Raw genomic sequence first — 22,509 nt, 5'->3', positions numbered from 1 at the left:
TGGGGGCACCAGAGCTGGATGCAGTATTCTACATGAGGTCTCACCAGGGCAGAGTAGAGGGGCAGAGTCACCTCTCTCGATCTGCTGGCCACACTTCTTTTCATACAGCCCAGGATGGAGTTGGCCTTCTGGGCTGCAACTGCACGTTGGTGGCTCATGTCCAGCTTTTGATCCACTAGTACATCCAGGTCCTTTTCCACAGGGCTGTTCTAAAGTGTGACCTCCTCCAGTCTGTATTCATATCTTGGGTTACCTCGGCCCAGGTGCAGGACCCTGCATGTTGAACCTCCTGAGGTTCACCTGGGCCCACTTCTCTAGCTTGTCCAGGTCCCTCTGGATAGCATCCCATCCATCTGGCAGGCATATCAACTGCACCACCCAGCTTGGTGTCATCAGCAAACTTGCTGTGGGTGCTCTCAATGCCACTGTCAATATCATTAATGAAGATATTAAACAACACTGGGCCCAGCACTGACCCCTGAGGGATATATCATGTATAGTAAAGGTCTGACAATCCTAGGCAGTTGCTGTGTGACACACATTGGCCTTCTATGTACATTAGGGCCAGGGAAGGCTGGGAAGCAATGAGGAAAACGAGAGTCTGTTAAGAAAACTTCAAATAGCCCAACAATGACTCAAGGCTAAGGAAGGGGAGTTCATTGACAGTATGTCTAATGAGGCTTTTCCATATTTAGTTTAATAGTCCATTAAAGCATTAATTGGACTAACAGTAAATTTTGGCTTCCAACAGAATCTTCTGTATAACAAACTATACAATGCTATTGCATATATGGTCTATCGAATAACAAGTTGTAGTACCAAACACTATGTTTTTTTCATTTAGTTTATTTATTAACACTTACCAGAGAGAATCAAGAACAAGCTTCTTTCCCCTGTTATTGGTGATAACTTATTTCTCCAAGAGATAGGGGAGCCAACGATGAGAGATGCTATGCTGGACATGGTTCTTGCCAACCAGGAGGGGCTGGTTGGGAATGTAAAGAAAAACGTAAAAAGAAAGAAAGAACGGAAGCCTACAGAGGGTGGAAGCAAGGACAGCTAGCCTAGGAGGAATACAAACAAATTTTTCAAGCAGCCAGGCATCAGGTTAGGAAAGCTAAAGGCCTGACAGGATTAAATCTGGCTAGGGAAGTCAAGGGCAACAAGAAAAGCTTCCATAGGTATAGAAAGACTAGAGAAAAGATGGGCCCTCTCTGGAAGGAAATGGAAGACCTGGTTACCCTGGACACCAGCAAGTGCTCAAGTCACACCACTCAAGTCACTGGTAGAATGAAAACCAAACACTGTCATTCCTTAGGGGTTGGTACTGGGACCAGTGCTGTTTAACGTTTTTGTTAACATTTTGTTAACATTTGTGACATAAATGGTGGGATTGAGTGCAACGTAAGCAAGTTTGCTGATGACACTAAGCTGTATGGTGTGAGCGACATATTGGAGGGAAAGGATGCCATCCAGAGCCATCTTGACAGGCTTGAGAGGTGGGCCTGTGTGAACCACAGGGAGTTCCACAAGGTTGAGTGAAAGGTTCTGCACCTGGGTGGAGGCAATCCCAGGCACAACTACAGGGTGGGCAGAGAATGGATTAAGAACTGCCCTGAGAAGAAGGACTTAGGGGTGTTGGTTGATGAGGAGGTCCACATGAGTGGAGTAGACAAGGACTTGGGGGTGCTGGGTGACAGGCAACTTAACATGAGCCAGCAGTGTGCCCAGGTGGCCAAGAAGGCCAATGGCATCCTGGCCTGCATCAGGAATAGTATGGCCAGCAGGAGCAGAGCGGTGATCGTGCCCTGTACTCTGCACTGGTGAGGCCACACCTCAAGTACTGTGTGCAGTTCTGGGCCCCTCACCACATGAAGGATGTAGAGTTGCTGGAGCGTGTCCAGAGAAGAGCTACCAAGCTGGTGGAAGGTCTAGAGAATAAGGCCTATGAGGAGAGGCTGAGGCAACTTGGATTGTTTAGTTTGAAGAAGAGGAGGCTGAGGGGTGACCTCATTGCCCTCTACAACTACCTGAAAAGAGGTTGTAGGGAGGTGGGAGCTGGCCTCTTCTCTCAAGTGAATAATGACAGGAGAAGAAGAAATGGCCTGAAGCTGCGCCAGGGGAGGTTTAGACTGAATAACAGAAATAATTTCTGTACCAAAAGAGTGGTTGGACAGTGGAACAGGCTACCCAGGGAGGTGTTTGAGTCACCATCCCTGGAAGTATTTAAAAGAAATGTAGATGTAGTGCTTAGCAACATGTTCTGATCACTGAACGGGTAAATTAGGTTATGGTAGAGGGATTTAGGTTATGGTTGGACTTGATGATCTTCAAGGTCCCTTCCAGTTCCAGATTCTGTGATTCCATGATTCTATGAGCAGGCAATGTCATCTTGCAGCCCAGAAAGCCAGCTGTGTCCTAGTCTGTATGAAAAGAACTCTGGCCAGGAGGGAGAGGGGGGTGATTCTCTCCCTTCTCCACTCTCATGAGAACCCACCTGGAGTACTGTGTCCAATTCTGGAGCCCCCAACAAACAAACAACATGGAGCTGTTGGAGCAAGTCCAGAGGAGGGCCACAAAAATGAGCAGAGGATTGGAGCACCTCACCTCTGATGGCAAGCTGAGAGAGTTGTTCAGCCTGGAGAAAAGAAGGCTCCAGGGAGACCTTGTTAGCAGCCTTCTAGTTTCTAAAGGATGCCTACAGGAAAGCTGGAAAGGGACTTTTTAAAGTGCATATAATGATACAAACGGTTAATGGTTTTAAACTGGAAGAGAAGATTTAGATGAGCTATTAGGAGTTGTTTTATTTTGGGCCTAACTGACAATAAAGAACCAAGCTTGCCCACTCACTCCTCCCCCCACTCTGGGATGGGGAGGACTAGAGCTAACTAGAAACTCATGGATAGAGCCATAGACAAGGAGATTCAATCTCATCAGTTTCAAACAGGACACAAACAAAAACAAAAACCAGAGCTTAAATACTTTACCCCACCCCCTCCTTCTTGTAGGCCCAAATTACTTTGTTCCTGATTTCTCTACCTCCTCCCCCCCAGTGGCACAGGGGGACAAGGAATGGGGATAGAGTCGGTGCATCACTTGTTTTCTGCTGCTTCTTCCTCCTCAGGGAGGGGAAATCCTCAGTCTTTCTCTGCTTCCCCACGGGGTCCCTCCTATGGGAGAAAGTCCTTCATGAACCCCTGTAACATGAGCTCCTCCCACGAGATGCAGTCCCTCAGGAATAGAGTGCTCCAATGAGGGCGTGCGACATCACAGGGTACTTCGGGAACATTGATTTCTCCTGGTGCAGATTCCTCCATGACTGGCAGGTCCACTTGTGCTACACCATGCTTCTTCACGGGATGCTCCACTGTGCTCCTCTGTGGGCTGCAGGGGGCAGCATGTCATCTCATCACAAACTGCTGGTGAACCTCTACTCAGGCACCTCCTCCCCCTACTTCCTTACTGACCTTGATCTCTCTGCTCTGGCACTGTTCTCACCTCTGCTGTCCACCTCCCCCTTACTGCCTTTGAATCACATGGGGGTTTTGTGCTTTTTCCCTCCACTTTTCATTTTTTACACTGACATTTGAAGACCCAGGTATTTTCTTGCTTTTGCTCTTCCTGTTCTCCCCTCTGTCTGGCTCCTGGGGGCAGGGATGTGAGTGCACAGTTGTGTGGTGCTTAGTTACCAGCTGGTGTCAATCCACCACGACTCTCTACTCTTCTTGTACTTCTGATAACTGATTTTCAGATTTTTTGAAGTGATGGAGTATTTCTTACTTTTTTGTACTGGGATTTTAGAAAAAATACTTTTGAAAAAATACCTGTGTTTTGTAGTTGTAGGTGGTGATCTACATAACCTAAGCTCTTTTGTTCCATATTCAGAACATGAAAATCATGGAGTATGATCCTTTTCCTGGTGCCCAGAGCACTTTCTGCAGAAATCCATGGGCTGACCTCAATTGACACAATCTCTTTCTAGCCTCAGTGTCATGCACTTGCATCATCATAATGCTGTGCCTGACCAATAATATGACTATGTGTTTTCTGCATTAGTGCTGATTTGTATTCCAAGATTTGGTCATGCATAGTGAACAATCTTGTCTATTCATGCTTGTTGTAACATACAACTTACTCTCAAATAACAAGTCCCAAAGAAGGTTTGTCGATGATGTGTTAGGGGAAAAAAAAAAAAATAAAAAAAAAAATCTACTGATCTTAAGCCCTGATACTTTAAAAATATTTTAATAATAATTTTTATTTGATTATTTTAATTCAGGCTCTCTGGAATGAATATACCTCCTCCGGTTATCAGCAACAAGAACTGGCTCAGACTACATTTTGTAACAGACAGCAATCACAGATACCGTGGATTTAGTACTCACTACCAAGGTATGTTTAAAGAAACACATTTCTTTTGGTGGTTGTTTTTGTTAAGGAAAAAAAAGACCCCTGAAGTTGTAGAAGAAATGGGAAGGACCTTTTTAAGAATCCTCATAAAGGTATAGTTTGTATGTGCAGAAATGATATATTCAGCAGTACAACCTGTTATATCAAATGATAGTATGTCAGAGTATAAGTACTGTATTATTTAGTGTATCTGAATACAGTTATAAAAAATTATGACAGATATCTACTTCACTTTACCCTGTGTGAGTACTTGGCTTTTACAATGGTCCTAATATTCTGAAAGATATTGTGTAATGGTTTTATCATAAAAATATGTATTTGCCTCTGGTTGTAAAAGTCATGTTTGTAGAACAGTGACTAAGTCTCTATTTAGTAATGTCACATATTATCTCTTACCTTTTATTTCTATAATTTGATGAATGCATTGTGCTATTCAAGGTTTAAGTAACCTGTAAGATTCTTATCCACTGTTTTTATGAACAAGTATAATTTTGAGTAAGAATGAAAGCATCTGAAACATTAACTTGGCAATGTCCCCGTTTGCAACAAGGTCATAATAATGAAGTGCTAATGAAAACAGGGCTTCATTAGTGTATAGTAATACTGACAGCTTTTTCACAGGCATTGCTATAAAAAATGTTTTTCACTATCTGCAGTGTATCAATTGATCTTCAGGGAACAGTAACCCTTTTTGTGCTTTTGTGCTTTTCTGTTTATCTGTTGAAAAATGAATTAGGGCATTCTGAATGAGACTTAGTTCAGAAATTTCTTTTACACTTCTCTATGGGAAATTTAGCATAGGAAGAGATTGGCTACATATATTTTTGCACAACCTGATGTAACAATTGCAATTAACAAAAGACTAAGATTTTTCATGTAATTGATCTGTTAGAATAGTAAACATTTTACACCTCTGTGATTGCCTCAGATAACATATTCTATACAAGAACACAGTGAATTTTATTCAGTGAATATTGTGTATCTCTATTTAGACTTCCTGAGTTCATCGATGTTCTGTAATGTGTGTATTCTGAGTGAGTTTAGGTAAGAGGAGCCTTCCTGCTGTAGCTCCAGGGCTGCTATTACTGTTTACAAAAGTCATGGACTCATTTTTTGCATGGTATCCCTCATACCAAATACCAGAGTCTTTACTGGGAAATTGCCAGCTTATGGAATTGTTAAAAGATACAAAGTAGAAACGTTTTCTGTTAGATCCTAGCCCACAGCTGTGAAATCATCAACTGTTTTGGTGGTTTATGCGAAGTAATTCAAGTTGTTGAGATGGTAATTTTTAAACTACTGAGAAAAGGTGAAAAGGTACTTACATTCCTGCCAAAAGTGAGAGGTAATAGCTTATGAAAGAGGATGCACTTTTGTTCAGTTTCAAAATTTGTTTTGTACAAGTCACAGTTAGTAGGTGTGAAAGATTCAACTCTGCTGTATGTCTTCTCTTTCTCTTTACCACCTAGATGTGCAGTGATTACATTATAGCATTTTACCATTATTTTTCTTTGCTCATTTAATTTTTAGTGGTATATTGCTGAATGTATGTGTAATCTATACTAAGTTGTAAAGTGCTGAAGTGGTCTACCATGCTTAAAAGGAAGAACATATCTTTCACAACTTTTTGAAAAAAAAAAAATTAAAAAAATTTGGGCAGTAAATAATTGCGGTGTGTAAAAGCATTTAATGTGCATACTGAAGCAGATCCTGTCATTAAAGATTAACCTTGATAGTAGAAACTGAAAAAATGCATTTTCAAGTAATAGGGAGGTATGGTTTCTGAGTGGATGGTAGGCCAAAGGAGACTGTGAGGAAATTAAATAAACATATTAAAACCTTATTGGTTGTTTTACTCAAACTCTTTAGGCTGGATGAGAAATAACTAAACCTGTAGAAGTTCCTTTTGCTTGCTGCTTTCTGTTGGCTTCTCTTTGCACTCTATCACTTATGTATGAATCCATAGTAAGTGGACAGAAGTTAAGGTCACAGCTTCCAGTGTGCAGGTTGGTGTATAAAACCTTCAGTATTCTTTATGTCAAGCATACCTGGACTCTGAAAGGCTATGAAAGATGTTGAGTGCACAGCCACATCTGCTTTCTATTAAAAATCTTTGCTCAGAGGAAAATACAGATGAAGAGATTAAATATATCCATGAGCTTTTCAGAATACAGTAACACTTAACTTTCATGCTCATGTTGCAAAAGCATACAAATGGCTATTCTGCTTAATATTTGAAAGCCAACTATGTATAGCTAAAGTTACATGAATGCCAACACTTTCAATGTGTTGCAATATGGAGAAAACTGACATTGAAAAGTTTTCTCTTCCTCTGCTTGATTTTCCAATGCTCTTTTATTTTTATCTCTGCTATTTTCTATATGAATAGAAATGTATCAGAAATGATTTATAGAGGTAGACTTTTCTTAAATTATTTGTTAGTTTTGCTTTGAGAGAGAATTTAAAGCAATTGGAAATTGAGAATAAAGAGGAAAAGTAGGAAGTATTAAGCTACCTCAGAGCATCATGGCTAGAGTTGCCAGAAGGAGAAAACTGTCTTTATCACTCTTTTTCAGAACATCTAACAATTTAAACAGAATTATTCATTCATTCCTCATCTGAAAAGATGTTACAATAAACAGTACACAGTATTACTACTGGAAGACTCAGCAATCCTAATGAAGTAAAAGGTGAGATTCAGCTCCAAGAAACCAAAACATAGATGCCTCTATATTGCAACCTGTATGTTTTAGACACCTACAGGTATCTTAAATACCTAATAAAGAGCTGTGGGGCATAGTCCAGCTGAATATATGTGCACTAATGTATGAATGATAAGGATTCAATGGGTGAACCACTTGCTGGATAGGGAATTGGCTGGACGGTCTCACTCACTTGTGGACAATGGCTTGATGTGCACATGGAGACCAGTGATGAGTGGTGTGCCTCAGGAGTCAGTACTGGGACTGGCACTGTTTAAACATCTTTGCTGGTGACAGGGACAGTGGAATTGAGTGCACCCTCAGCAAGTTGGCTGATGACACCAAACTGTGTGGTGTGGGTGACACACTGGAGGGAAGGGATGCCATCCAGAGGGACTCGACAGGCATGAGAGGTGGACCCATGCCAACCTCATGAAGTTCAATAAGGCCAAGTTCAAGGTCCATACCTAGGTCAGGGCAATCTCAAGCACAATTACAGGCTGAGTGGGAAATGGACTGAGAGCAGCCCTCAGGAGAAGGACTTGGGGTGTTAGTTAATAAGCAGCCCTACATGAGATGGCAATGTGTACTTGCAGCCCTGAAAGCCAGCTGTATCCTGGACTGCCTCAAAAGACGTATGGACAGCAGGTTGAGGGAAGTGATTCTCCTCCTCTGCTCTCATCTTGTGACACCCCACCTTGAGTACTGTGTCCAGTTCTGGAGCCCTCAGCATAGGAAGGACATGGAGCTCTTGGAGCAGGTCTAGAGGAGGAGGGTCATAAAGATGATCAGAGGGCTAGAGCACCTCTCTTGTGAGGACAGACTGAGAGAGTTGAGCCTGTTCAGCCTGGAGAAGAGAAGGCTCTGGGAAGACCCTATAGCGGTCTTCCAGTTCCTGAGGGGGGCCTATAGGAAAGCCATGGAGGAATTTTTTACAAGGGCATGTAGTGATACGACAAGCAGGAATGTTTTCAAACTGGAAGAGGATAGATTTAGATATTAGGAAGAAATATCTATATAATATTAGGAAGAAATTCTTTCCCGTGAGGATGGTGAGGCAATGGAAGAGGTTGCCCAGAGAAGCTGCAAGGCCCCATCCCTGGAAGCGTTCAAGGCCAGGTTGGATGAGGCTGGGAGCATCTTGGTTTACTGAGAGGTGACCCTGCCCATGCAGGGGGCTTGGAACTATATAATCTTTAAGATCTCTTCCAACCCTAGCCATGCTATGATTCTATGACTCATGAACAACAAGTCTGTGACCCTTGCCATGTAACCAGGACCTGTGATCTGCTACTTGCTTTCCTCACTCCTCTGTGAGTCTTAAATTAATTTCTGTGCCATTTCAGCTCCGTTTCTATGGGCTGGTATTTGTGCCTTTATCCAAGTAGCGTACCCTATTTATAATCCCAATTTCTGATTTTTGTTCTTTTTATTGTCTGAAACCTGAGTTCTGATTTTGTTTACCAGTACCTCTTTGGTTTCTTCATGGTCTATTGATACGAATGCCCTTTCTAATGTAGTTAGCTTTTTTTTACAGAGGAAAAGGAGGCTCTCACAAAGTAAGAAGCCAGAAAATAATGCTTTCTGTCATGATGCTAAGAGAACTGGCAAATTCTGTGAAAAATCCTTATTTCCCTTTTTTGAATGGAAGAATACATTTTGTGATTAAGTCCAGGAATATCTGTCCTTGATTTGGAAAAGGGTTCATTTCATACCACTTGAGGAAGCTGAATAGCTTGAAAGGTTTTTTCGCTGTCTCAACAAACTTAACAAATATTGGTAACTTCATACAAATTTAGTGTTTATTTTCAAGAGTATTCTTTAGTGTGAAAATGACACGTGATCTTTTGAGAGGTTTTTTTTTTTTTTTTTTTTTTCCCAGTGTCAGCTTTGAATTATTCTGGAAAATAAATAGATTTGCTACCTACAGAGCTTATGTACAAGAATATGCTTGTTCACAAGAGACAGGCTTAAGAGGAGAGTATTTTCATAAGAAAAGAAAAAAAGTAGAATGAATGTATAGAACATAACATTTTAAATTTCTAATTCAAACACAGTTTCAATATATATTATTCCAATATCAAGAATATAAGTTTTTAAGTCCATTCAACATATTTATACTTCAAAAAATAAACACGCATGGTGGTGCATATGTGTATAAACATATGATAAGAGGGAGTAACAGAGAAGGAGCCAAACTGTTTCCATCGCCCAATGAAGGGCAAATGGTAGTGGGCACATACTGAAATATGAGAAGTTCCATTTAAGCAAAAGAAACCTTTTTCTTTAAATATGATTTAAAAATGGAAAAAGTTTCTCAGGTAGGTTGTGGGAGTCTATATCCCTTCAGGGGTAGAGACTGTGCATGATTGGACACTAATCCAAGCAACAGCTTTTAGGAGTTCAAGGTGGACTAGACACTCTCCAGGGATGCCTTCCAACCTCAAACATTCCATGAAACTCTGAAGTTTTCAGATCTGCTAAGCAACCAGTCATCTCAAAATATGTTATTCTTAAGTTCTACCAGGTAAGGAATGTAAGAAGTATCTAACACGAGTTGCCATTTCTTAAACTCAAATTGCACTATTTTTAGGTATGCTAATATATATTTCTCCCGTAGAAGATGCCTCTTTGTGAGCATTTCTCTGTACAACATAATACACTGCTGAGGAAAGACGCTTGCGGTAACTGAGGGAGCTGTTTTGTGTATTAGTAACCATTTCAGCAAAATTGCCTGGAATGCTTATTAAGACAATACATCTATAACTCTTTTAAGAATACATTTGGCATTTATTTTAATGTGTAAGCATTTAACTTAAGACGTCTTGAAATTTTTTACTATTGGATCACTGGGGTTACTCCATAGGGGAAGCTTTTCCTGAGGCAGATCGCTCAATTTTGTACTGGATGCCTGATTCATAGTACAAAAGTTCACTTATTGCCCACTTAATGCTCACAGCACTTAATGTTCTGCAGGAATAGCTTCCTCTCTGTAAAGTTTTAAGTGGATTTTTAATCAGTTTCTATACTGAAGTAACCTTATTCCTTCACAGAATCACAGTATGATAGGGGTTGGAAGGGACCTCTGGAGATCATCTAGTCCAACTCCAATGCCAGAGCAGGGTCACCTAGAACAGGTTTCATAGGATGGGGTCCAGATGGGTTTTGAATGTCTCCTTGCCAGAGAACAGTTTTCATTACACTTAGGACTTGACCTTTCTTAGAAAGTATTATTTTTTAGCCTGACCTGGACTTCTAAATAAAACAATAAAAATAAAAGATGATGCAGTTTCTTTTATAAAGTATTCAACTTTGCATTGCTTCAACATTCACTCTGTTTAGAGATTATTCTAAGTGAGAAAAAAGACTAATCTTGTTAAATGTAATGCTTTGCTTTGTTCACAGGCATTGTATTTTTACAATGGTTAACAGACAGTAATTGGTAGGGCACAGCAAGGGCCAATGGCTCCCTGAGGGCTGGCAAGCTGGGGACCACAGGGAATCTGTGGGTACAGGCAGTGCAGGGCATCACAGCCAGTGCTGGTCCCACTGACCCCAGCCAGGGACCAGGGCAGGCTGGAGTGCAGCTGGAGGCAGCCCCAGCCTTGAGTGTCGGGCATCTCCATGGACACAGGAACAGGCCAAGGCCTGACAGGGACATTAGCCTTATGGCTGGTCAGGGCAGGGCTGTGGGGGGCAGGGGACCAGAACTGCTGCAGTGTCACAGGGTCAGCGACTGATGACTCCCGGTGCTAGAGGCCTTGGACCCATGGGCCTGGCTGGGGGGAGGCCCAAAAGAGGCTGAGCAGTGCTCTTACGGCCCATTAGAGCCCTCAGAGTCCTAACAGTCATTGAACTGTACTTCAGTGGTATAAGATACAAAGAACCATAATTTATTTAGTTATACAAAACTTCACATCTAAAGTTAGTTGGATTGTAATGCACTTATATAGTACAACATTAGAGAATCTTGTTATGGCTGAAGGAAACACAATTTCTATGGAGTTAATACTTTTTTGTCATTCCAGTTAAAATTTTAGCAGTGTAGTAGTCTAAATTATCTAATATAGAAAGGCCTCAATAACAACAACAACAACAACAACAACAATACACTTTAAAAAGTTATGGACTGCCTTCCTACTCTCCACTATTTTTTTCTTGTCTTATTTTCACCCTTTTCACTGTGCCTCTGGGATGGGGATTACAATGAATTGATAGCATCCAAGGGGCTGTGTTTGGATGAGTGTGATATTTGCATGAGGGGTGAGGAGAGGGAGGGTCTTCCTTTTTAGTTTTGGCATTCAGTTGTTTCTTCTTATGTGTTTTCTTAACACAGGCTACTTTTTTCTCATTGTTCTTTACCAACAACTGAAAGTTGCGTATTAGCTGCCCTCAGCCTCAAGTAGTTGTAAAGGTCTCTTCCTTGTTCTGCAGTGACTACATGGCTTTATCAGAGCTTTACTGTATGCAGTATTCTCAGAGCAAAACATTACTGAAATAAACAGGTCAGGAAATACTCACTTGACCACAGCAAGATTATGAAAACCAGTGCAAACAGCCTCAAGCCAAGGCAAGCCTGCATGGGGTCAACACAAATCTGGTGGCCTTGTACTACTAATGGCAAAATAATATGTACTAGGCTACATTCTTTAGAACTTCTCTATCATTCTCTGTAAATTTTGCTAGACATGAGTAAACAATTTAAAAATATGCCTAAGTATTAAGATCTGTGTATTTCCCATGCAGTGAAGATACACAGGTTGATACTAAGTCAAACTGGCAAGACACCTTTTCTTCAAGCTTGTCTTTGCCATTTTATTAGTAAGTGAAAAACCTTTTTAGGAACTACACATTATTTCTAGCAATGTTACTAACCTAGAAGTACTATCTGTGTGGAAAAAAAAAAGAGAAAAAAAAATAATAGTTCTTAAAATAATCTTCCCTGTAGTGAAGATTAGTATTTTGGATACACTTTTAGAATCTGAAATTACTTTAGTAATCCTTAGTAATAAGTTTGTGTCAAGTTGATGCTTAACACTGGATTTATAATAGAAAATTTGAGCATTTAGCCTGTTTAGGGCAAAAATTAGATACCTCACCTAGATACTCAAGAGCAATGATCAAAATTTTTTTTTTGTATAATAAGAGTAAATGAAGGCAATTATTGCTTGCTTTCTTATTAATTATTTTTGCCCACATCTAAACTTCACTGAAAGCATAAGTAGGATTGTTAAAGTCTTATCAATTTGTAGTTCCAGCTTTAGCAAGTATTGTTCTATCTGGAGCTGTATATTTGGCTTATGCATGCTAGTTTACTTGCTTGTAGCACTGAACAGATTTTAGGTGACTAATATTAATATCCATCTGGAAATAAAAGAAAATGTCAATTTCAATTTGTTACTAAGAAATGAGAGCACTGCAGTGTAATTGCATGTTCAAAGTGACACAAGAAGCCAAATTAGGAGTCAGAACTTTTAAACTTATTAAAACCTCTGATTAAATGTCCCTGAGATATGTTCCTATCAAGGTATTTTTTGAAAATGTGCATACAAGATTTTGCAATGGGTTTGAACTTGCTTTAAATATTTTTTGTGTGTGTGTGTTTTTTGTGGGTTTTGTTTTGGTTCGGTTTTTTTTAAAGGCAACTTACAGCACTCATACCAGCAATACATTAAGTTTGCAACATTCTCTGGTATTTCTTGATTCTTTTGCTTAAAATCTCAGAAGAGAATGCCTTCCAAAATTGCCTGTAGTTCAGTCATTAAAATTTCATTGATGAGGGAGTGGAGCAACAGTTCTCTTCTGGTGTGTTGATGTAATCTAAGCACAGTGGGTTGTATTTTGCACTTCAGAATGTATTTAACTGTACTTTCCTTTTGTTCTAAATAGTACCTGGGACAGAAAAAAAGGTGGTGTTTGGGTTATTTGTTTGTTGCTTTTTTTTACATCATTGCTATATACATTGCTATGTACATAGTCTCTTTAATAATTATTTTTGAAAATTTACCTATTTTATGTTATTTTACCTTTTAAAAGGGTAAAGAAATCTTTCTGCACCATGGCTCACAAGAAAAAATTAGGAAGAAATAATGTATATAGGACAATATTGGCAAGTCTTTTTTAGTTGACTAATACAAGAAAGGTACTCTTTTGTGAGTTGACTACTAGTAAATAAAGCAAATAGATGTGAATGCTTTCCATTCCCAGCACTTTATAATTAATTTCATAGATTCCTAGAATACCTTTGAAAGAAAGTCTTAAAGAATTTATAACGACTTTTTTTATTCTGGTGAGTTCTACAAAATTATTTTTCATCGATGCACATCGCTTTCGAGAAGAAAGCAAAGAAAGGCATGACTGTATCTATGCAACCAATTATCAGATGCAAATAATTATCTTGTATTCCAAAACACTGCTTTCTCATTTACAAACATTCATGGTCAAGTTTGGTTTTGTTTTCCTTTTTTCCTAAAAGTTATATGCTTTAAAAAGAATAATTTCTCACTGTAGTTAAACCAACTGAAAGAACAAGATCCATATATATGCCTAAGTTGGCAATTTTCATACTGTTTCTCTATTAAGCAAATACATTTTACTGGAATCTCTTCTTTGGATAGTTATATGTAAAAGGAAAAAAAAAAAGAAAAAAAAGTGGTAATTTTCTATGTCCTAACTTCAGTGGAGCAAAGATAAATCATGATAAGGTATTCAGCATTTCTACATCATCAAAAAATAGAACATTGCATGGATAAAAGCTGAGATTTTTAAAATGCAATCATTTTGATAAAATTAAGATATAAACATTTACTCTTTTTTCAGTATCTTCTTTAAAAATTCCAGGTGATTTTAAGTTCACTGAGAGAAGTATCTGGAAAATCATGGAGGAATGCATTTGTATGTGCTAAAGGATGACAAATGTCTTACCTTCTGCATCCCTGAAAATTACTGGTTGATGCTTAATTGTTAGTTTCAGGCTGTTCTGGTATATGTCATACTCCAGCAGTTGATTTACATTTAAAGTTAATATAAAAGATGGAGAGAGAAGAAGGACATAACAACAGAAGGACTGAAAGACGAGACAGAAAAAAAAGCAAGGAAAAAAAGTCATAAGAGAATGCAGTAATGCCAAGAAGTGCCTTCTGGTACCAAAACAAACAAACAAACAAAACAAATTCTGATTCAATCCACACAAATTGTTGAAGTAAAAAGAAAAGGAAGCAATACATACATATATTAGACTTCTTTCTAGGCAGCTTTTGGAGTTTTTGCTATTTGGATGAGCCCAGGGATCATTGCCTATTTGAACTTAAGTCTAGAACCTTGTTTTGAACCAAATTTTTAAATTTATGTATTCTTTAAACCCACAGTTTTATTTCTTTGCTGAATAGCTGGGAACTGAGAATCAATTTGGTCAGAAGAATGTTTTACATCAGCCAGTTATACTGCTTTCATATTCTCAATTGTATTTGTATGTTGGATTCCTTTTTTTTCTATTACTTACTTGTAAATCAACAGAAGCAAAACTAAAATTTGAACTTAAGAGCAGGTAAAACCCTAGAAAATTTATGAAGAATTAAAAAAGAGATTTGTGGAAATAATAGTGCTGGAATGACATCGAAAAAATAGCTCTTACATCTATGCTAACTTGAAAGTTCCTTTAAGACATCCAGAACACATTATTAAAATTATGTTTGTAACTTTATTGGAAAGTCTTGCAGAGATCAGATACTTAATGACAAAGAACATCAAAGAGAGCAGTTAATTAAGATAATTAAGATAAGGTAGTCAAGATAGGTGAGGACATAGTAGATGAGGATTGGGTTAGGGATCAGTTGAGTAATCTGGACATCCATAAATCGATGGGTCCAGATGGAATGCATCCAAGGGTGCTGAGGGAGCTGGCGGAGGTCATTGCTAGTCCACTCTCCATCATCTTCGGTAAGTCATGGGTAACAGGAGAGGTGCCTGAGGACTGGAGGATAGCAAATGTCCCTCCAGTCTACAAGAAGGGCAAGAAGGAGGACCCGGGTAACTATAGACCGGTCAGCCTCACCTCCATCCCTGGAAAGGTGATGGAACAACTTATTCTTGTCTCTATCTCTAGGCATATCAAGGACATGGGGCTCATCAAGAGCAGTCAGCATGGTTTTATCAAGGGTAAATCATGTTTGACTAACCTCATAGCCTTCTATGAGGAAATTACTAGGTGGATAGATGATGGTAGAGCGGTAGATGTGGTCTATTTTGATTTCAGTAAAGCATTTGACACCGTCTCCCACAGCATCCTTGTAGATAAGTTGATCAGGTATGGGTTTGGTGATCAGGTAGTGAGGTGGATTAGGAACTGGTTGATGGGAAGGAGTCAGAGAGTTGTAGTCAATGGGGCAGAATCTGGTTGGAGGTGTGTGACTAGTGGAGTCCCTCAGGGGTCGGTACTGGGACCGGTGTTGTTCAACATCTTCATCAACGACCTGGATGAGGGTATAGAATGTACCCTCAGCAAGTTTGCTGATGACACCAAGCTGGGAGGAGTGGCTGACACACCAGAAGGCTGTGCTGCCATTCAGAGAGACTTAGACAGGCTGGAGAGTTGGGCGGGGAGAAACCTGATGAAATTCAACAAGGGCAAGTGTAGTTTTGCATTTGGGGAAGAACAACACGATGTCCCAGGATAGGTTGGGGGCTGACCTGCTGGAGAGTAGTGTAGGTGAGAGACCTGGGGGTCCTGGTAGACAGGAGGATGACCATGAGCCAGCAATGTGCCCTTGTGGCCAAGAAGGCCAATGGCATCCTGGGGTGCATTAGAAAGGGTGTGGTTAGTAGGTCAAGAGAGGTTCTCCTCCCCCTTTATTCTGCATTGGTGAGGCTGCATCTGGAGTATTGTGTCCAGTTCTGGGCCCCTCAGTTCAAGAAGGACAGGCAACTGCTGGAAAGAGTCCAGCGCAGAGCTACTAAGATGATTAAGGGAGTGGAACATCTCCCTTATGAGGAAAGGTTGAGGGAGCTGGGTCTCTTTAGCTTGGAGAAGAGGAGGCTGAGGGGTGACCTCATCAATGTTTACAAATATGTAAGGGGTGAGTGTCAGGGAGATGGAGTTAGGCTCTTCTCAGTGATGACCAGTGATAGGACAAGGGGTAAAGGGTGTAAATTGGAGCATAGGAGGTTCAAGGTGAATATCCGAAAAAAAATTTTTACTGTAAGAGTGACAGAGCACTGGAACATGCTGCCCAGGGAGGTTGTGGAGTCTCCTTCACTGGAGACATTCAAAACCCACCTGGATGCGTTCCTATGTGATGTACTTTAGGTGACCCTGCTCTGGCAGGAGGGGTTGGACTAGATGATCTTTCGAGGTCCCTTCCAACCCCTAGGATTCTATGATTCTATGATTCTATGATTTTATTAGCAAAAATTCCCTTTCTTAATGGGATGCACTGCTCACTGCAGAGTTAGTTAACTGAGAAGGTTTTAAGTAAAGGTGCTAAATCAGACTTGACTGAAAATCCTTGAACACCTGCAAGAAGAATGAAGATAGGATCTACTGATAGCTCTTTTTTAAAATTCTGCATATAACTGTAACCATCTCTTTTTTCTTTAGTGAGATATGCATTTTGTTTTTGCTTAATATTGTCAACACTTCTTTCTCCGTTACCCATTACATAAGCATAGAATAGCTTATGCCTTCCTGTTATGGATACACAGGAAAAATCCTAGGCCGACCTCACAAGCACTTTACTATAGTGAGTCTCATTTAGGGTCATCTGCGTAAGGACCTTTAGCTTTGTTTGGGAAGTATATGGTTGGATCGTGTCACAAAGACTAATAAAGTCCTGCATCTTGAATTAATCCTGAATAAACAAGATACTGAATATCCGTATTTGTTCTCTCATTTTGAACTCAATCTGTTTCCTATGAATTAATCAGCAGAACTAATTCTTATTAATTAGAATAGCTGCTGAACAGCAGCCTTAGATCCAGTTTATTTGATCTTACGAATAATTTTCCAGTTTTCATCTGCTCTTGCACTGCTAAAGTTAAATTCAGAGGATAGTCATTAATGGGCCAAACAGTCAACAGACAATATTGTTGAGGACAGGGTTGACATCCATAGGGACACAGACAAACTGAAGGAATGGTACAACAAGAATCTTACGAAGCTCAACAAGGGCAAATGCAAACCCCTGCATCTAGGTATGAAGAACCCCTGGCAAAAGGACTGGCTGACAGAAAGGACCTCTACTGAAAGGGCCCTGTGGGTTGTGTAAGTCAGCCAGCTGAATGTGACCCAGCAGTGCACCCTGGCAGCAGCCTCAGTTATATTAACAGAAATGTAGTGAGTAAATAAAAGGGAAGATTTATTGTCCTTTACTCAAGCATTCCTGTGACCACAATTAAATAGTGCATCAAATTTTGGACACCATGACAGGAAAGGTGCATTCTTTTTGGAACAAATTCAGTGGAGGGCCACTAAGATGGTTGGGAGGTGGACCACATGCCCAGTAAGGAGAGGCTGAGGGAGCTGGGCTTTTTTAGCCTTGAGGAGAAGGAAAAGCTAATGGCAGCTTCCAAATGTTTGCAGGAGAGTTATTGAAAAGACAGAGCCAAGCTTTTCATAGTGGAGCATGGTGTGAGGATGAGAGACAACTCACAGAATTTGAAATGAGATCTTCAGACCAGATATGAAGAGAAACTTTTCTTCTGTGAAGACAGTCATGCATTTGAGCAAATAGCTTGGGGAGATTGTGTGGTCTTCATCCTAGGAGGTTTTCTCCAGACCTGACTGGGTAAAGCCATGACTGACTCTGCTTCAGGTTTTTATGACAACAGGAGAACTCCTGAGGTCCATTTCTGCCTGAGTTATTCTATGGTCCTGTGGATTAAAAAAGTTTAATCCAAGAACTAAACTCACACTGAAGAACATTCACTCTTTTCTGATCAGTTGGAATCCTTATCAGCATGGCATTACGAAGAGTAGTAGTGTTAGAGCAAGAGTGGACAAATAAGTAATGTTAGAAGGTTTGCTCATCTGTTGTCTCTGAAATAAAAACAAATTTAGAAAATCTTTAAAACTTTGGTGGAATACTTTATTAATTACCTTCTTTAGTTGCATTTCAGACATCTAGTGTTGGGTTTCCGATTCAGGCAAGTTATACTCTCCATGCTTTCAGCTTGTGGAATTATAATATTTTGGCTTGTAATAATAGAAGTTACAGTAACATACTTCATGTCAAAGCTTTATTTTGAAATGGCATTGCAATGGAAAGAGTTTCTTTCAGTCCAGTCAGTGGTTAATATTTGAAAGCATAGAAATCTTGTAATTTCACACTGTAGCTTTAATTTAGGGAATTAATTAATTTTCCCTAAAATCTTCTCTGTTTGAGTCTTCCTAAAACATAATTCTGAGTTGTATCTTGTAAGAAAGAATAGCTATTATATTAATTTTATTAAGAAGCCCCAATCTTAAATCATGTGTTAATACATGTTTACTAATCACTGATACTTTTCCTGGTGGAAGCTTGTGGAACTGGAAGAAAATGCAATTCTGGTTTAATAGGAGATGATAGCCACAGCTGAAACCTACATTTCAATCTGGGATTGAACACAAAATGTTAACATAGCATAGAGCTCAGGCTTCAAAAATGAGTATAAAACTCAAGTTGCTTTGTCTGAAAGTAATTGATTTTGGTTAAGGAAACAACCTATTTCTAAAGTGTATAAAGGTTAAAATTAATTTCTCTAACCAGAACTGCAGTTGTCTGATTATGCTTTCCTACACATATGGACTTTCCTGTGATAAATGTGGCTACTTTTTTTCAGTCTTGCAGCTTCTAGAAGTTGCTAATTTTTAATTTAGTATTGGCACATTCACATTACCTCCGACTTACAAAAATACATTTTAAATATCTGTACTGATTGCAGAGGGAAGATACATTGTAATACCATTCCCCATTTTATGGGGGATGAAAACTTCCACCATAAGTTTATCTGGGGTAAATTTCTTTTGCTATCATGTTTACAAGACGAACCTTGTGTATACTTATAGCATATTGCATATGCAAAGTGTGTGCATCTAGCACAGATTCATAATCTATTTCTGGAGCTTTGTCTCAGGCAAATGTCAAAGGCTCTTGCCTCTTTCCTTTACTAAAAATGATCCTGGAATCAGGGCAACCTCCACTCCTATACTCCTATATAAATAGAAAATTTTATGGGTTTTCCGTACGTTTGCATCATCCAAAGTTTTAGTTGTTACAACACTTTAAAGTAGTGGCTCATTCAGACTAGTTGTATGAACTCAGTTGCTTTGTAGATCATCAGCTTGATTGCCTTCCACTGCTACATACTTGGGAATTTTTAGGTGTAAATACTGCTTAAAATCTACCATCACCTAAAGAGTTTAGTTTGACACATGAAAGGTCCTCAGTTTTGCTGATTTTAAACCATTCTCCATCCACAGGGACTCATTTAGGGAAACGGTTGTCCAGTCTAGTAGGTCTCAGACTGCTTTTATCTGAGCTTGTCAGGTTCCCTTTCTTTGTGAACCCATGCCCCAAGCAACAATTACTCTTTCTTGCCTCCACATTCTTACTGCTTCCTCCCATGGTGCAGCCTGGCAGTTCTGCAAGCCTCATATATATATATTTTTCGCTTGCTGATTGTGAATCCAAAGTGATGACCTACCTCTGAGCTGACTTCAGCTGCCTAAAAATTGTTGGTTTAAACTGTATCCTAAAAAGCAGGAATCAGTTTTTCTTTTTTACTTTTTTGTACCATTTTTCATAGCAAGTTTATATTTTAAGATTTTAATTATAGACCAGAATATTGAGAGCAAGAATATGGGATGTGGTTTTTTAATATAGGAAATTATGATTTCTAAACTATGGTCTCTGACAAACTCCAATGTCAGATTTTACTGCAGACGACTGAAGCACAGAGCATGTTACATTGCCCATGTGACACGTGTTTCAATTGGTCTAAACCCTTTTTTGTAGAATACTAAGACATCAAAATTCATGCTTTTTACACATTCAAAATTATGTTTAGGCAAACATCACTGCATCTACTCTATGCAATTGTGCAGTTCTGTGCAATCTTAGCAGATTGTTTATACATAACATTATTTTTGTCTTCCAGGTAAATCACATCTCAGTGTTAACCCTTAGATCTTTACACGAGTTCTTTTTTGCAGTGTAAGTGGATGGGGAAGTTTAGCAAGTTAGGTGTTTTGTTTGAAAGTTGCCTCTGTATCAAAGTAGCACTATTTTTCAATGTGAAGCTTTAAGTAAGCATAATTTTTCTTGCTTTTTACTTTTGAGTTTAACTTTCTCTTGTATTAATTTAAAATCCTGTGCATCTAAAAAGCACTATGATGTAACATGTAATTTCACTGAGATTCTGAATATAATTTTGCTTTGAGATTGATATTGAGAACTGCCTGTTCTTCCACATTTTCTTGCATGATAAAGGTGCATCCATGTAAATTTTATTTAATAGTAGTGGTTATTTAATATGGAACAACTTTTATTTGTTGTAATCAACATTGTCCTGTTCCATAATATCTCTTGACCATGCACTTGTGGGTTTTTTGTGTGTTTTAATCTTGATACTAGTCTGTCAAAATTTATTGTATCCTGAATCATAAGTAGTCTAGCCTTTTCATATTACTAATTATTGTGAAAATTTTATTGTTTTAGTCTGAAATAAAGCATAAAACATATCTAGGTCTATTTTGGTTTATTTGTACTACTGTCAACGTAGGATAGACAGTAGGTATCTTTTGGTTTGTTCTTTGACACATAAACCAGGAGTCTTAGATTGTGCATTTGAGGTTGTTCAGTTTTGCAGGGGGAATTATCATTATATAATTTACAAGTGCTGTACTGCAGAACAGATAATAAGACGTGATTTGCATAACAGCAAAAATACTAAGTACCCGCAGCAGCCCTACTAGTTGTCTGCATAATACTTAACTATGCTCTTATGGTCGTAATTTTTTAATAGTATAGCAAAATAAGTAATTTCCAGCCTAAAATTTCTGCAGTAACCAGAAGAGACTTTATTAGCTATCCTGGGTATTTCTGACATTAGGATCTGTTTCATTTAATTATACAGTGTAATTGATAACTCTGTCAAGAGTTTAAATACACCTTGTGCATGAAAGGTGTTATGTACGGCTCAGTTCCTTTGGGAGGTTCCTTTCCATTTGCTAGTGTGTATGTTCTTATCACAATGCAAAAACTCTTGTTTGTTTCTATCCTGTCATCACCCACTACACTTAAAGGACAAGTTTCCAAGTCTGTGTGAGAGGATCGCTCAGAAATAAAAAGTCAAGTGTGGAATATTATTGTTTGAATGACTGTTCAAGAGCCCCTTAATATTTATTATGGAGTTAAAAAAAAATGTTTTAAAAATACTAGTATAATACTGCAGTTCATGGTACATCAACTTTGTTTATGCTCATTTGTTACTATGAATTTTATTATGCATTGCCCAGTCATTTATTTGTTCCAGTCAAGGTGGAGGTGCTACTGTGTTAGATGTTTTAAATGGTCAGAGGTGAGATACTTGGCCCCCAGATATTTGCTGCCAAATCTGGGAAATGAGGAAGGATGAAAAGGTTTATAAATATTAAGAATTTCCTCATGTGTTATCATCTTTAGCTACTAGACAAGTTAGAAGTGTTAATATTTTCACAAGCAGTGCATGGACAATTCTTTAACTAATAAAACATTTTGTGGTTGTATTTTTTAAGTAAAATAATCTGGCCTATTGCAGGAATCAGACAGCAAAAAGAATTGAATGATGCAGCCTTTGTCCAATATCAAGTGTAAATAATTACGCTTAGGTGTTTCATTTAAATGTCTAGCTTATACTGTCCTGCTACCCTGTATCAAGTCTAAATGAGCTTTTAGAGCCCCATCAAGCTTTGTTGAAAACAATCAAATGTATGGATTTGGCAGCCTTATTATCAGCTGGAGTATGGAAGCTTAGCCTACTACCTAGGTTACTATGTAATGCCACTGGATCACTCCAGTAGGGTGGTTATCACTTTTGTATATGTGGGGTCCCTTTTAATGATTCAGCTGCATTTTTTGCTCTAACCATGCTGACCTCAGGACTGAATTTGCAGGGGTGGAAATTAGATGCTGTCATTCTGACTGTTAAAAATGTTTCTACATTTTTAAGGACATTTAAAGATTTTGAGGACATTTAAAACTAAATGTGTAATATGTCTATAAAATATTCACTAGCATCTAAAAATGTTCTGATTACATCAACTTTAAAAATAAAGCTTATTTAATTTCCCTTTTTATGTCAGCTGTCTTTACTATGTTAAAGAGAGGGAAATTTAATCTCTTAGGTTGATCAGAAAAACACAATTCAAAAGAAAAAGTTAGCA

General features: G+C 38.8%; 1 protein-coding gene across 1 annotated transcript in view; it reads left to right on the top strand.

Moving 5' to 3' along the window:
* The window catches only part of CSMD3 (CUB and Sushi multiple domains 3), a 558,931-nt gene that overhangs the window by 197,593 nt on the left and 338,829 nt on the right, over positions 1 to 22,509 (top strand). The window contains exon 6 of the mRNA XM_051611448.1: positions 4,280 to 4,392. Within this exon, the coding sequence (XP_051467408.1) occupies positions 4,280 to 4,392 (113 nt within the window). The remainder of the gene's footprint in view (positions 1 to 4,279; positions 4,393 to 22,509) is intronic.

This window comes from Apus apus, chromosome 2, assembly GCF_020740795.1.
Source record: "Apus apus isolate bApuApu2 chromosome 2, bApuApu2.pri.cur, whole genome shotgun sequence".
Lineage (NCBI taxonomy): Eukaryota > Metazoa > Chordata > Aves > Apodiformes > Apodidae > Apus > Apus apus.
The sequence above is the reverse complement of the archived record's forward strand: the minus strand, read 5'-3'. Positions and strand labels throughout refer to the sequence as shown.